Source organism: Eutrema salsugineum, unplaced genomic scaffold, assembly GCF_000478725.1.
Source record: "Eutrema salsugineum unplaced genomic scaffold, Eutsalg1_0 scaffold_2, whole genome shotgun sequence".
Taxonomy (NCBI): domain Eukaryota; kingdom Viridiplantae; phylum Streptophyta; class Magnoliopsida; order Brassicales; family Brassicaceae; genus Eutrema; species Eutrema salsugineum.
The window spans coordinates 3,575,422-3,590,405 of NW_006256829.1; the positions used below are offsets into that span (position 1 = coordinate 3,575,422).

General features: G+C 37.1%; 4 protein-coding genes, 1 long non-coding RNA gene and 1 pseudogene across 6 annotated transcripts; 3 read left to right on the top strand and 3 right to left on the bottom strand.

Annotated features, from left to right (window-relative positions):
- Window positions 1–2,371: 2,371 nt before the first annotated feature.
- Window positions 2,372–3,155, bottom strand: LOC18019101. The gene has a single exon (XM_006399544.2). It carries the CDS (start codon window positions 3,045–3,047, stop codon window positions 2,589–2,591), a length of 459 nt encoding a protein of 152 aa, XP_006399607.1. The 5' UTR covers window positions 3,048–3,155; the 3' UTR covers window positions 2,372–2,588.
- A 417-nt stretch (window positions 3,156–3,572) lies between these two features.
- Window positions 3,573–4,601, top strand: LOC112086753 (annotated as a pseudogene).
- Window positions 4,602–4,728: 127 nt separating this feature from the next.
- On the bottom strand, window positions 4,729–6,616 carry LOC18019102. The gene is made up of 10 exons (XM_024156403.1): window positions 6,559–6,616; window positions 6,390–6,433; window positions 6,172–6,223; window positions 5,933–6,084; window positions 5,679–5,843; window positions 5,560–5,592; window positions 5,293–5,478; window positions 5,149–5,196; window positions 5,012–5,056; window positions 4,729–4,919 (listed from the first exon to the last, which is right to left on the bottom strand). Exons 1-10 carry the CDS (start codon window positions 6,614–6,616, stop codon window positions 4,911–4,913), a joined length of 792 nt encoding a protein of 263 aa, XP_024012171.1. The 3' UTR covers window positions 4,729–4,910.
- A 120-nt stretch (window positions 6,617–6,736) lies between these two features.
- On the bottom strand, window positions 6,737–7,466 carry LOC112086852. The gene is made up of 3 exons (XR_002899706.1): window positions 7,329–7,466; window positions 6,956–7,067; window positions 6,737–6,845 (listed from the first exon to the last, which is right to left on the bottom strand). It is a non-coding gene; the product is annotated as an uncharacterized LOC112086852 (long non-coding RNA).
- Window positions 7,467–7,654: 188 nt separating this feature from the next.
- On the top strand, window positions 7,655–9,197 carry LOC18019103 (mitochondrial inner membrane protease subunit 1). 2 transcript variants are annotated; one of them, XM_006399546.2, is made up of 4 exons: window positions 7,655–7,953; window positions 8,048–8,272; window positions 8,650–8,760; window positions 8,846–9,197. In XM_006399546.2, exons 1-4 carry the CDS (start codon window positions 7,825–7,827, stop codon window positions 8,879–8,881), a joined length of 501 nt encoding a protein of 166 aa, XP_006399609.1. In that variant the 5' UTR covers window positions 7,655–7,824; the 3' UTR covers window positions 8,882–9,197. The 2 variants fall into 2 exon arrangements, with proteins under 2 accessions (XP_006399609.1, XP_024012166.1); XM_024156398.1 differs by having other exon boundaries at window positions 8,055–8,272.
- A 3,017-nt stretch (window positions 9,198–12,214) lies between these two features.
- LOC18019009 (putative protein TPRXL) lies at window positions 12,215–13,293 on the top strand. The gene has a single exon (XM_006399547.2). It carries the CDS (start codon window positions 12,348–12,350, stop codon window positions 13,005–13,007), a length of 660 nt encoding a protein of 219 aa, XP_006399610.1. The 5' UTR covers window positions 12,215–12,347; the 3' UTR covers window positions 13,008–13,293.
- The last annotated feature ends 1,691 nt before the right edge of the window (window positions 13,294–14,984 follow it).

A 14,984-nucleotide genomic window follows, 5' to 3' on the forward strand; every position in this document is an offset into this window, starting at 1 on the left:
GCTTCTTCTTCTTCTTTTTGGGTCATCATGGAAAATAATGATGTTTTTTTTTTTTTAATTATGAAAGATTCGCTATCTGAAAGTGACGCGAAATTAATAAAGTGACACAGATAATAAAGTGGTAGTGGGTAAAATACGGGGTAGAGAACAAAACAGAGAGGACAAGGAAGTTAAACATTCTCTCGTCTAGTCTATCATGCGCTTCTTTCTGTTTCTTGTTAGTCAGTGTATGCGGAAGTTTCTCATCTGATAATCTTCTACACAAATTTATATAATATATCTACATTCTATATATAATTAGGTTAATAATTGATACAGATATAAGATTCATATCCCGAATACCAATACGAGGAAATAACGTTCGAATGAAGTTTGACATTACATAGTTCAATATCAATATTTTATTCTGCGATGGCGAATTTATCTTTCTACGGCAACATTTGCAAGTTGAGGCCACGACTTCTTGATCAAATTGAATATAATATAACTTTGACATCTATATTATATTCGTTCTTGGAGACACGATGCAATTTATCTCTCGTGTGACAAAAACAAGCTGAAAAATACCATAAAAATTAGACTAGTAAGAAATACCTAGTGTATGTAGCTCTACCGATGTACGAAGAACTCTTCTAAATAAAGTACATCTCAATCTTGATGTTGGAAGCATATTGCATCTGATATTTCCTAAAACTAATGTTTGACATCTAATATATATGGGAATTGAATTCAAACATCTTACTTATTAGGGATTTAATTTTTTTTCGAAAGTTTGAACCATACGTCTTGGTCTCCTATACAGTGGGTCTGGTTGTACACATAATTAAATAAGTCGTCGTTATTCTCCGTGATCTCGTGATTGTGTGTTTGTAGACAAGTTAGATCATCCGTTAATTATCAATAGTAAATAGTCATTTTTTCTTAAGATATAAACACTGATAAAAAAAATAGTAATATAATAGAGAAAAGAACTATAAAACTATTCATTTAGTCTACCATAGGTCCATATAGTTGCACCTATATTGGTTGTGAGTATCTTATTTACATATATCATATCCATACACTTTTTATAAACACATTATTTTATTATACATAAATGTGAATACAAATATCTAAAATTGAAAAAAATAACGAGGATGATGATTGACAATGAATGTTGTGACTTTCATGGGAGATCAAGTCTAGCTATGGAGATAACCGTAAGGGATAACCTAAAAATGTATATAATAAAAAAAAAAGAAAAGGTATCGTAGAGAGAAGAAGTAAGATTTGGGGCATCAAAAGAGAAAGAGACATGTCCACTGGTGGCAAGTGGTGTGTAACAACCCAAACATCAATACATGTAAAGAAAGCGTTTTTGGTACCTTTTCCCTTTTTTTGCTTTCATCCCCACTTCACTTCATTTCACACTCTTATCCTCAGTCTCTGTCCACTTGTTTCGTGTTTCTTTTTTTAAATTCAATTATAAATGTTGTGGATAATACGGTTATTGGTCACTAATGTCTTACTAACCCGGCTTTAGATGCTTCTTCTGCCCGTGACAGCTTACCAGAATCTCTGTATCTTTTTCTAATTATTAAATTTATATATCTAATTATAATTCCAGTAGCTGAATCAGGTTCCTATGTTCAAAAAAGTATGCCCAAACATTTTTGTTTGCACATGGAGTTTAATTCCATATGACTACAAAGAGAATTTGAAATGTTTGCAAAAACATAAACGAAAAATCTTTTAAAATTGTGTGTTTAGAAAAATTACTAAATCGACATAATCTAGCTTTCGACATTTCGGATTGGCTTAAAAAACCCAACTCCAGTGTACTACACTCTGTCTTGCATACGTGATACGACGACGGTCTCACTCATTGATCATAACTCATAAGTCTCTAATTATGCCGACACAAATACATCTTTTTTCTTTGTTCTGTCATATAAAGTCTCTAATGTTTTAGAATCTTCAATCATCTCAAGCTTCTGCTATTTTGATTCTTGACTTCTCACATGCATATTGATTAGAATCTTCACTCGATCGACTCACGTTTTAAACAACGTTGCTTTGATTATACTCAGCACAAGAATTTCCCCCGAAACATCACTTGCAAGCTCTAGTTCTTGATTGAATCAACAAACTCCGAACATCTCTTGCTACAGAAATATAATGTGGTAACTTATGAGTTATGAGTTATGACCCGCTAATATCAACTACAGATTGAATGATTGAGTCAAGTATCTATGCTTGATTAGCCATGGATCCACCCACATTTTAGGGTTTCTCGATAGAGATTTTGTGTTCATAGTTAAAACATTTCTCTCTTTTCAAGCAACAATTCTGCAGATGAAAACTGAAATCAATAAGTAAGGAAACTGTTTAATGTACAAAGGAAGACGAGAGAGAGATATATAGAAAATGTTTCCTTCTTTTGCACACATCAATTTTACAGGTATCAATAAATCTGCGAGAGCATTTACATATTATATAATAACAACGACGTGATATTCGTACGCCATTTCTCAAATTCTCAATTAACCACAACGGAGGAGAACAACATTTATATTCACCGTCACACAACCGAAAAGATCAATTAACCGTCAAAACGAGATAAGATCAACCGTCGCCGATCGAGATTTCGCCACCGGAGACGCAGGCAACCTCGCCGTGAAATTCGGGAAAGAACCGTCCTCGTCCGCTCGCACATCATCCTCGAAATTGAGCGCGTAGCTCAACGGATCGTAGCTGAAATCTCCAGGATAGCTATGGCTCTGGTGTCTCTGTTGGTTATGGTGATGATGAGCGCAATTATAAGCGCAATTGTTGTTGCGGCACGTAACCTTGATGCGTGTCTTGACGCGACGGCACCGGTCTCTGATCTCGAGCTCCTGCGCCGTCGATTTGAGCCACTCGTAAGGAGATCTCGGCGTTCTCTGCCCGATCATCGCCTCCGGCTCAACCACCGCGTTCGCTCCTAAACAGCAGATCGGAGATCTCAGCCTGTGACCAGTTCCTCTCGTTGATCTAGCGGAAGACGGAGAGCTGCATTCGTTGTACATCTCGTCGATATCGTAGTTTTTTCCGGAATTGAGGGAATTTGTAAAACAGAAATTGTAGAGAAAAGTTTTTTCTGAAGAGAGACAAGTGAGAGAAAAAGAACGAATGAGAGAGAATAAATAGGAAAATAAATTAGGGAAGAAGATAAGGGAGTTAAAAGAAAAAAACAAAAAAAACTCCGTGGGTGGAACGTGGGTTTGGGCCCGGTCCGCGTTTTTAAAGTGAGTGTTTTTGTATTTTTATTTTTCCCTCGGGTGATTTGGTATGAAATTTAATACAAATATATGAAATTTTCATTTACAAGTAAACGACTTTTTTTAGGGTTTCTTTTGTTTTTAAGACTAATCAATGGTATCTCCTAGAGATTCTATGTTCTTAGCTTAATCCGAAGAGTACTCTACTTTTGGGCGTTTCTCTATTCTGTGAAATTTTTGGAAGCCAAAACAACTCAATAAATTCAGAATCGGGAAAGGACATCGAAAACCAGGGTTTATCAATCTTTTATGTTGTGGATTAGAGTTTAGGGAATGGCTCTCGTGGATAGTATAAGTCAGTTGCCTGATAAGTTGCTCTTGAGAATATTGTCCTATCTGCCAACTACTAAAGATGTTGTGGCCACAATGGTTTTGTCTAAACGGTGGCAGCCGCTTTGGATGATGGTGCCTGAACTCGTCTACGATGATGATAGCTATCAGGAAACTGAGTATGCAAGTTTTTTGCGCTTTGTAGACAGATCTTTGCTTTTGCACAAGGCTCCAATTCTAGAAACTTTGCATTTCAAAGTTACTCAAACCTCTGGTGTTGGTGATATTCCACTATGGACTAGAGCTGCAGATAAACACTCTGTACGTGAATTGATTATCAAAATTGACAGCTCTTTCTAAAATTGACAGCTCTTCTAGTGCATCTCCAGCCATTTTTCCAAGGAGTTTGTACACAGGGTGTAGAATGCTTGTGAGACTGGGACTATACAATGTGGTTCTTTTGGATGTTTCTTCAGTGGTCTCTTTCCCATCTCTCAAGTATTTGGGACTTAAATCCGTCAAGTACACTGGTGATGAATTTGTCAACAGGTTTTATCCAGCTGTATTGTTCTTGAACGCTTGATTGTTGAGCAAGGCACCGGTGACAATGTGACCGTTTTCTCTGTTAGAGTGCCTTCTCTCAAGGTATTATTGATGCATAAAGCAGCAAACAGAGATATAGATGATGATGCAGATGGGTTTATAATAGACGCACCTTCTTTGAAGTGGTAAGGGATTTGTGGTGAGAAGGGTGGATTTTGTGTCATTGAAAATGAAATGCCTAATATTGTAAGGGCAGATTTTCAATTTTCTTATCGATGTGTTAGCAAGATTTTGGGTTCTATAACTTCAGTCAAACGTCTCTGGATGTGTTCATTATACTCAAAGGATGCATATCCAGTTGGTACAGTCTTCCAGTGTCTTGAAAAGTTACAGATATGCACGTGTGAACCAGAGTGGTTGAATATGCTTATGTGTATGCTCAGAGGTTCCCCTAAACTAAAATATCTTAAACTTGAACAGAGTGGTTGAAAATGCTATGGTAGAGAAATTTTCTTAGAATCGTTCATAGACTTGTGTGATGGGCTTATGAATAAAAAAATTCTACGGCTTTGTTATTAAGCTGAACTAACCTGGTTTTAGACGGGTTTAAGGGATGAGTAAAGGATAAAGTTTGTTGCTATTGACTTAAAAAAGAAAAAAAGTGTTGTTGTACGTATCATGAAACAAAAGGAAAGACTCTTTCAATGTTGTATTCTAATGTGAAAAACAATAGTTTCCAAATGGAAAGTATAAGAGCTTCTCTTTACACCTCTGATTGCCTCTTTGCCACCACTAATTTCATTCGCTCTGCGTCATTACATCCAAAAACAGCGTCTCAGAGGCAAAACTCCAACCATCTCTTTGCTATATATGATGTCTAAACTAGTAACTACGCTTACCATCTCACGTTCTGAATCTGATGAATCTAAATCTGTAAGCTCCTCCTGCACATTTGTACCAAAAACAGCGTCTCAGATGCAAAACTCCAACCATCTCTTTGCTATATGTGATGTCTAAACTAGTAAACTGCTATTACCATCTCACGTTCTGAATCTGAATCTGAATCTGAATCTGTAAGCTCCTCCTGCACATTTGTACCAACTATCATCATTCAGAAGAGCTATAACACACTGCAAATTAATAATACCAACACACAATGGTCAGAGATTCCATCAATCACCTCTGTGTTTTGTTGAGGAGAGGAGGTATTGACTGCTCCGCCTGCTAATCGGACATGTTGTTGACTTCTCGGTGATGGCCAAAGAAACTCAAGTGTATTAAGACTTCTTATCACAGCATCTCTTGGGATAGTTACAAGTGGTAAATTTCCTGCTCCATTACTTGTTTGCAGCGAAGACTGAGGTATCTAAACGATCCCCAAAAAACGTCGAAATATTGTCAACAAAATGGAAACTCAATTGGTAATGAAGACAGAGGCGGAACAAACCTCTATCAGTGAGCGATGAACAACAGAAATCCCCTGAGATAAAATACAAAAGCTATCTCTTCATAAAAAGATAAACCAGAGGTACAATAAATCTAAATGGAAATCAAAGATGTACACACAGGTCTTTCTCCCATGCCAATTCTTGAGATGTTTTGGCCTAGCTGAATGAGTGAATTCCCTACAATACTCAAGCGGGTTTCTGATTCAGTTGCTCTCTCTTGGCGCAATATTTGTGATGATGAATCTCTACGATTTAAACGATCCTCAAGCACCATTGAGATGTTCTGCATAAGGGAGATATACATATAATGCCATTTGGAATAACATGTGGAATGGGAAAAAGAAAAAAGAAATGAAACATCAGAGAACATACAGATAAGCATTGCGCCATTTCACCAATCAACAGTTGCCTTCTAGTTTGTACAACCCTATCCAAAAGAGATTGTGTTGGGATCTGATTCTCTCTAGTAGGGCCACATTCTTGCTCATTTCCCATGGAATTTCCAGAAGTTTGCGAGTTGTTACCTAGAGATCCATTTCACAATACAAAATGTGTCACACACAGAAGCTCAGGATCTTGAAATCATGTCTAACAGTTGGCAGCAAACTCACGTCTCAGATGATTCAGATATGCAGATACTAATGATAAAGCATCTGGAATCAACTGCAGTGACCAAAATGTAGAATTTTCGTTAGAAAAAACACATCACACCGTACAGAGGCATGATCACAGCCGTAAACTCTCTGTAATGGAGATGCCAAGTGACCCTAAAGGGCTGAAACATTCTACCAAACATATAAGAAGATACAAAAAAAGAAAAAGAACTCACGAGGCTTCCCTGGCTGTTCTCACGACTCAAAACAGGATCAGACGCTGAGAACAAAATGAAACAAGTTTTATCCCTTTATAGAAGCAGTATATATCACAAGCATACACCAATATAGTACTAATACAGTTCAACAAGAGTAAATTTAGGGACTATGGATAAGTATGTATACCTGCAGCATTACTACTTGGACTTCGTGATAATTGTGGAATTGGTGGTATGACAACCATATACAGGGTGTGGCCTCCTTCAACATCTTGCACTAACCCGTTTAAAGAAACCCGTTCGGAGAAAAACTAAAGGAAACACAAGAGAGCATGAGAAGAAAAAAGGCAGGATACGATAATCTGATAATTGGTGATCATTATTCAGAACTCTTCCACGGAATAGCAAGTGCTGCAGTCCAGAAATAACCCCAGATAAGTCAGCAATTCGCTCCTTCAGTTCCACGATAGAGATCTGCAGAAACCAAATAGAAACAAGTCCATGAAGCCATTGGTTTCACAATCTTGATCATACAAGAATTAGTATTCTACCGCTATAAACAGGTTAAGAAATAACAATCTTACACTTCTGTCTACACGTAAGGTGTATGTTTCAGAACGCAATCTCTTTATATGTATCTCAATTAACTCAGGTGGGCATTGAGATGCCTCCGCTACATCGACCAAATCTCCCATCCTGAGAAAAGAAACAGTCAAAGACTAAGACTTTTTTCATGAACACGATGAGATGACGAGGAATAACAATACACGAATTCGATCACCAACGCGAACTCAAACTCTCACAACTACAAGCAATACTAAACCCAAAATCTTTTTGATACTAACTCTGCGACATTCAATCAAGAAACGTTGCAAAATTGGAAACGAAGATATTAACTAAAACCCTAGGAAATGGAGATTCGAAAGCAAGCGAGATTAAGAGAAGAGAAGAACTAACACGATAGAGAAGGAACTTGTGAAACCGTTCGGATTAGAAGAGGGTGAGAAGTAGCCACAGAGACGGGAGCAGATTTTGGTGCGATTTTGTGAACCCTAGAATCCCCTCAACGACACCTGAAAGCTTCCTCTCAAATCCACGTTTCTTTCCCTCCTTCTTCTTCCTCTACGAGAGAACTCTCATGTTTATAAAAGATTCAAAACAGAGCTTTCTTTATGCATTGTTATAGTGTTTGCCAAAATAACAAATATAACCCCTGAATTTTTTATTTTGCGTTTTAGCCCTTATGATTTAAAATTGTCAATAAGGCCCTCACTTGTTGTCTCCTTTGATAACTCACCCTAGAGGTAGAAGCTTCCTGAACCCAAAACCTCTCGAGAGATCTCTGATGTCGATGCTCTCGTCGCTAATTGGTGCCGTTTAGAGTTTGGAATAACCGACTGCGTGTCGTTTTAAGTGTAGAGTTGGACCTGGTTCGAGATTCGCTAGTCGGGAAATGAGATTGCTGAGTTATCTGAAGCAATGGCGTGGAACGGCGAAGGAGGCATTCGGTCAAGTATCAGTCGTCGCCAAGTTTCTCTGTTTGCTTCATGTCACCGATCGTTACCTAATTTCATCGACTCACGTATGTAATTATTTGTAATTGAATCCTCTCTTCTTCCTTTTTTTCCTTTATCTTCTCCAGCGAAATCCTAATTCCGTTTATATTTTGGTTTAAGGTTCAAGGCCCAAGCATGCTTCCGACGCTTAATCTCAGCGGCGATGTCATTTTGGCGGAACACTTATCACACCGGTTAGGTAGGATTGGGCTCGGTGACGTTGTATTGGTTCGATCTCCTATGGACCCAAAGAGGATGGTGACAAAGCGGGTCTTGGGTTTAGAAGGCCATAGACTCTCTTTCTCTGCTGACCCATTGGTCGGTGATGGCTCAGTCAACGTTGTGGTATGAACATTGACCAATCTCTCCATTTCAAAATCCCATCTTTCGGTGAAAAATTGTGTAGTATTTATCTGTGTATGATTGATGATTTTGGATGGTCTATAAGGTCAACAATTGCTGGTTATTGGTATAGATTAAAATCGATTTCAGAATAGTTATAGCATTTAGGAGGTGGTTGATTATATGGGATGGTGTTGAAGGTGAAGCATTGCTAGTTATTGGTTTGGATTTAAGTCGTTCAGAGTATTTATAGCATTTTAGGCTCTTCCTAAAGCCTCTTCAGGATTCATGAATTTGAGTTTTATGTGACCAATCTCTGTTTTTTGAAGAGCACCAAAGCTTGTCTGACTCAGGGTTTATGTGTTGCTTCTTCAAAATAGGTACCAAAAGGTCATGTTTGGATTCAGGGAGATAACTTGTATGCCTCAACTGATTCACGTCATTTTGGACCTGTACCGTACAATCTCATTGAAGGAAAAGCTCTGCTGCGGGTAAGTCGTTGTAGTCCGACAACTTTTCTAGCTCTTAAGTTGTTATGAAATAGTGACAATTATTAACTGTATGATGCTTTTCTAGGTCTGGCCACCAGAATGCTTTGGGTCATTGAGATGACGATCATACTACAGACACATTCCTGTTGTTTTAATTGCCTGTTGCGATGCTTGTTTGATACATGAAGTTATATCTTGTTAAAGCCAATCTGTGGTGTGAAGCCAATCTGAAGAAAGGACTGGTTCTATTATATATGCGTTTGTGTCACCTAATTAAACCGAAGCAGTTTTGCCCTTTAACCAATTGTATTTTCAAGATATTTTTGATTGGAGAAACGTCTCAAGACCGGATCAGATAGGCCGGTCTGACCGGAAATAGTTGCTCTTGCTAACTGACCGGAAGTTGTATGTGTTTAACGTTACTTGTTAATCGAAGTTTTCCACTAATCTTACAAAACGTCAATAATAATATGCATTTATGGAGTATAGGTTATTAGGTGGGTTTGTTTTCTATTTGGTAAAAATGTAAAGATTAGGTGTGTTTGTTACAACCCTTAGTACTAATATATTGACGGAAAACCACTATAATTGATTGTTATTAAACTATAAGTCTTTCACGAACGAAAATAATGTAGAAGGTTAAGTTAGGATAATAGCCAATTATAGCATTTCGAAAACTTAGATATCACAATCGCCTCTTCAAACTTACTTCATTTTAGTTAAAATGAAAAAAAAAAAAAATGGACGAGTAAACTATTGATATGATTTAAAATTTTAACCAAAAATTAAAAACATTGAGATGACTGATATTGGTAAAAGTCTATAATAGGATTTGTGGACTGTTTAGATAATATCCAGATATTCAAATGTCTCTTTTAGGTGGATAGTTATTGATTAACCAAATCTACAAAGAGATGTGGAAGCGAAAGGGAACAAATGGCAAATCAGCATAATATCATAATTATTGAAACCTAGATATTATAATATCGGATTCTAGTACAACCTCATTGCTACCTCCACTTTAATAATAGGGGTGTGAAAAATATCCCAGAGTAAAATACGCATCTTATTCTTAATAATGGGATTCTCAAATTTGCATTGAATTATATAATTATCAAAGTCTTTACCATTGGCATCAAGCATAAAATTGCATAAGATATGGGACATACATTTCCATTCAAAGAGGACTTTCACACGCTTTATACGCTCCCATAATACCAAAACCATATTAAATTAGCCAGAACAAATCAATAATTAATAATTTAAAAATGATCTAGAAACATCTCGTCACCATAAAATTCAAACTGTGCTAATGGACCCAAGATCCTAAATTACTATTGTCACGGTCTTACCAGTTATCACCCCTAGAGTAAACGACTTTCCTTGCCCCAAAAAAAAAACCATAAAAACAACTCAAAGGAGCTAACCACATGGCCATGACCACGTCTATGACCACACTGCCCAGACCATGAGTATGTCAAATAACTCAAGTCCAGTCATAGTGACAGACATTGAATCAGCAGTTAAAACACTTTTGTCTCTTCGAATTTTATGATGAGGCTAGGGAAGGCTGGACACGTGTGAGATTAAAACACACGCGTCAGAGTAACGTGGGACGAGGTGTTGTGATGTTGTTAGCCTATTGCTTTAACACAATGTATATCCCGACCATACAAAAAATAACTGTTTTGTCCCTAACTCACCCAACACGACCTCCATGTGCCCCGCATTATTGATCCCCCTACACTATTTTTATTCTAATTTTATTTCTTAGATTCGTCTAAATTAACCCGTTACAATCGTCGTACCTACTTAGTATATGTGTATAAAATATATAATTGTTTAATATAGTTTTTACTTTGTTTATCAGGTCATTATACTATCTTACTGTAATGCTGTTATTAATGTTTTGATTATTGATACTTTATATGATTTACAAAATATGGGTTCTTGACTTTTTCTCTTTTTTCAAAAATAGTCTCATCCACCACAAGACACGACAATGTGTGTTGCTAATTAGTCATCACATCTACTGTTTTTCTTTAGGCAAAAACAAAAGGTATAGAGTTTCTTAATACCAGTCCTTAATTAGTCATCTCAATCAAATTTAAGAAATTAAATGTGTATATTAACTTAATTTCCATTTAGTACATCAACCAAGATTCTTGCATCACCTTAAAATTGGACTTGTCTGAAACCCAAGTCCAAAGCCAACGCTAATTATATTCTTCAACAAGTCTCACTCAACCTTCTCGTAACCTTTCCTAGTATCTATGTTTTGATGGCTATAAACGAAGAAGCATATTGGAATATCGTTTGTTTAAGAGATATGATGTAGCATGTCATGAACAATCAAATATGATGTGATCACATGTTTCAAGACCAAAATCAGCTTGAAATTTTGATATAAATCTTTGGTAGTACATACGTTATATGTACATGCGAATAATGTTGGAAGATTTACTCGAGTAATAAATTCATAGGAAGTAATTAGTTCCATCAATTCCTAGGAATTTTGTTGGGACCAATATATATAAAACACAGTTGCATGGAACTTCTCCACCGAAACAGGTTTTAACGAATTATAGATTCCTCGTGGTTCTGACCTTGCTTTGAAGTCCCTCCAAGAGTTTGGCTAATTCACCAGTAGGTTTGAGCTGAAAAGTTGTTGAAATATTTTAGTTTGTTAGTTGTGGTTTGTCATTTGTGATTATAGATGTATATCTTGATATGTTTACGTTAATGTTATAAGGATCAAACAGACCAACAAATAAGATTAATTAACAAGGTTAAGAAGTTTGATATCTAAGTTCTACCAAAAACCCCTTAATTGGAAAAATACATTACTATTAAGTTTAGAATTAGTTTTTATAATTTGGTCCATTAAAATTCTGTTAAAATAGGTATTTTCTAGTTGTTCATTTGATATTATGTTTTGGAGACTTTGCATATATGTATATTGAAAATACCTAATACCGATTTTCGAATATAAATTTTTAGTGTTGTAAATCCATTACCGTTATGAAACCATTGGATTGTGACGACAAAAAAAGACCCATTGGAATTGTAAATCCGGCTCTTGGCAAAACAACGGGCAATGGCATTTCGTAATTATCGCAGCTTTCCCGGGGTACGAGCTGACATATTTCATAGTCATAATACGTGGCAGCTTTTCCAACTGCCCACAAAAGCATTCATCTGAGTCTTATTCTCAGCCGTTGGATCAAGAACCCGATTCTTTTCGAAACGGCAAAACCGCCAAGTTGAAAAAAATGAAAAAAAAAGGAGGCAAAAAAGAAAAAAGAAACCCATAATATTTGCTAACCATGGTTAAGTTTGACTAACCCGACACAGAATTACCTAAAATTCGAAAAAGGTCAAAATCTTTGGAAGTATTTACATTTCATGCCATTGGACAGCTTTTGTTATAAATTTGGTTCCTGAGACTCGCTAGGTTTGCCGAACTAACCTCCCTCCGGGGCCTTCTATAGAGAGAAATCTAGAACCTCTCCCTCCTTTCTTCTTCTTCTTCCTTTTGAGACTTATTCAAATTTCTCTTTTGACTTTCAATTTCTCAAAGAAAAACAATGGTGACCACATCGTCTCGTACCAAGTCAAACGGCCCTGTTCTTCGTTCCCAATCTCCGTCGGGTCGGTTTTGCGGTGCTTACTCTAAAGCCGTTCCGTCGTCTTCTTCCTCAGCGTTCGCTTCGTCTACGAGCTCTAGCTTCTCATCGCCGTCTTCAGCTTTCTTCAGCAACCACCGTAATCACCACGACAATCACAGTCATCACCGATCAGCGTCGCCGACTCGTGTGAATCTATACACGGCGCAGCCGATGGCGCAGTCGTTTCGGTATTCTCTCGACAGCAGATCCATCTCGCCTACGAACCGATCCATCTCCGTTTCGAAGAAACAGCAGCCGAGCAGTCACAAGATCTCTGAGACGAGAAGAAGGTGTATGTGTTCTCCGACGACGCATCCTGGATCTTTCCGATGTAGTCTCCACAAGAACGTCGCGAATCCACACGGTCAAGGTGCGGCTTCGTATCCGACCAACAGTTTGAATATGCGCCGATCTGCGATGACGAATTCTCTGGTGAGAATCGGCGGCGTCGAAGGAGAGTGGGTGAGAAGAGCCTTGACGACTCTGATTCGACCTTCTTCGCACCATCTGAAAAGACGAGCTGCGTATCAGCCTCGTCCTAGTAGGCTCTCGATCATGTCGAAAGCCGATGATAATTGATCGGATCTGATTTCAGATTTCAGGTTTGTTCTTATCCCTAAAACCACCACAGGATAGATCCGGCGTAGAAGTGTTGCTCTGAAGCTACCGGAAACTCGAATCTGACTGCGGATAAGTCAAAGCTTGGCGGCGAGATCTGCGGCGATTGTGGCTGAGAATCAACCTGGAAATCGAGTTTTGTAAAAGAAGATCGAAAGAAAGAAACACACCATCATAATTTTTTTGTTGTTGGGTGAAGAAAAGATGCGAAACGCATTGTACATACTCATTTTACTGTTTTCATGGTCTCTCTCTCGGAAAAAGAAAATGTCGGACTCTCGAAAAATTACACCTAAAAATCGAAAATCAAAAACTGGTGAATAGATCTGAATCAAGTTTCTGAATCCAATTTTCATAAAACAAGTTAGATTTTAGATCTCTGGTCTCACATCAATGGTGTGTCTATTGCAGCGTTTGTCTATTCCCGTTTTTCGTGGTTCCGTCAAGTCAACGTCCGAGTCGTTGACCGTCTCATTCGCAGTTATGCGTCGTCTGTTTCTTCCGTTAGTCGTTCCGTTAATTTCCAGGTATGCGTTGTTCGTCGTGTGAGGTATGTTCTTTCATTTTATTTAGTTTTTGCTTATTGATTTTTAGGTTCTTGTAATTTTATTATATTTTTTCTGTGTGTGTGTTCATTTTGCTTTATTTCTCATTTTGCAGGTTGCGTTTTACTATGGAGTTTGAACTACTTGACTAACCGGGACATGAAATTTTGGAGGGAACTGAATGATAAACAAAAAAACCAGCAGCAAAAAAACCAACAAAGAACATAAATTAGGAAAGCGTTTATTTAATCCAAGACGAGGAAATGGTGTCTTATTCACTTTCTGGACATGAAAACAAAAATCGGAAAATCTATAATGGCAGACGGAAAATAAAACGATTGATGACAGAATTTACATAAGGACTGGAAAGGAAAATGAAAAATCAGGAGAAATGGGAAGGGTATTTCCGATAGCTGACTGACCAATAGAAAACGACCTAACATGAAAAATTTAGAGGAGTAGATGGAAGATATATATTAGTAGTATATATATATATATATATACTGATGAAATGGAAAAATCCTTCGATTCATGAATTACTATAATTAGAATGTTTGAAAGACGGAAAAGGAAGAGGTAACAGTGGAAAGATTCGTCTTCCTGATATGGAAGATTTTATTCGACATAGTCGACCATATTACTCTACATCCAGCTTTTCTAAACATTTTCTCAGGAAAACAGATTTTTCCTTAATACATGAAAAAATGGCTTACTTAATGTTTTTGTATGACTAGTATTTGTAGTTCTTTAAACTCACAATTAATTGCTATAATTTATGATGGATACGTAAAACAAAAAATATTTTAACAAATTTTAGATATTTGGATTCAAAGTTTTAAGACACAAGTTCTGAGGCATTCACAGAGTTTGTTTTTTTCAAGGATTCTCTAGCGTTACAGTTAGAAGACTACTATTCATCTAGAAAACGTGAGAGGGTTAATTACTGGTAAGTTAAGTCAATTAAGTGATGAATGAATCGTTAGAGACAGCATATTACATCGGATATGTGATAGGGGTTGACAAGAAATTGAGATAAGCTAGAAGCCGTCTCTTATGTCAAGAAGTTAGTTCTAGATGTTTTGTCACTCTTTGTTTGTATCAGGCAGCAGTAGCTTCGATCGATTCTTTTTATATACCACTTGAATATTTGATGTTAGGCTTAATTAGCGCGTGCCTAACGTATGCTAGGCTAGAGACGTCCAGACTGTTAATCACGTAGTCGATATTTTTGCAATATGTTACTTTGATCCTTCATGTGTTGATTCTATTTGGCAGCATTCGAAGTGGGAAGAAGGTTCTCAGGACAAATCATTTGTATATTTTTTTAATGTCCGCACAAATCAAAATTTATAGGGAATTTTGTAAACCTGAGAATGGTAGTTGAAAAAAAAAA

What these genes read in the sequence shown, in the direction of transcription:
- LOC18019103 (XM_006399546.2), top strand. Translation starts at nt 7,825, where the DNA reads ATGAGATTGCTGAGTTATCTGAAGCAATGGCGTGGAACGGCGAAGGAG. An exon ending in ATGGCTCAGTCAACGTTGTG is followed by an intron (nt 8,273 to 8,649) that starts GTATGAACATTG and finishes TCTTCAAAATAG; the next exon opens with GTACCAAAAGGTCATGTTTG. An exon ending in AAGGAAAAGCTCTGCTGCGG is followed by an intron (nt 8,761 to 8,845) that starts GTAAGTCGTTGT and finishes ATGCTTTTCTAG; the next exon opens with GTCTGGCCACCAGAATGCTT.
- LOC18019102 (XM_024156403.1), bottom strand. Translation starts at nt 6,616, where the DNA reads ATGGTTGTCATACCACCAATTCCACAATTATCACGAAGTCCAAGTAGT. An exon ending in AAATGGCGCAATGCTTATCT is followed by an intron (nt 5,844 to 5,932) that starts GTATGTTCTCTG and finishes TCCCTTATGCAG; the next exon opens with AACATCTCAATGGTGCTTGA. An exon ending in TTGGCATGGGAGAAAGACCT is followed by an intron (nt 5,593 to 5,678) that starts GTGTGTACATCT and finishes ATTTTATCTCAG; the next exon opens with GGGATTTCTGTTGTTCATCG.
- LOC18019101 (XM_006399544.2), bottom strand. Translation starts at nt 3,047, where the DNA reads ATGTACAACGAATGCAGCTCTCCGTCTTCCGCTAGATCAACGAGAGGA.
- LOC18019009 (XM_006399547.2), top strand. Translation starts at nt 12,348, where the DNA reads ATGGTGACCACATCGTCTCGTACCAAGTCAAACGGCCCTGTTCTTCGT.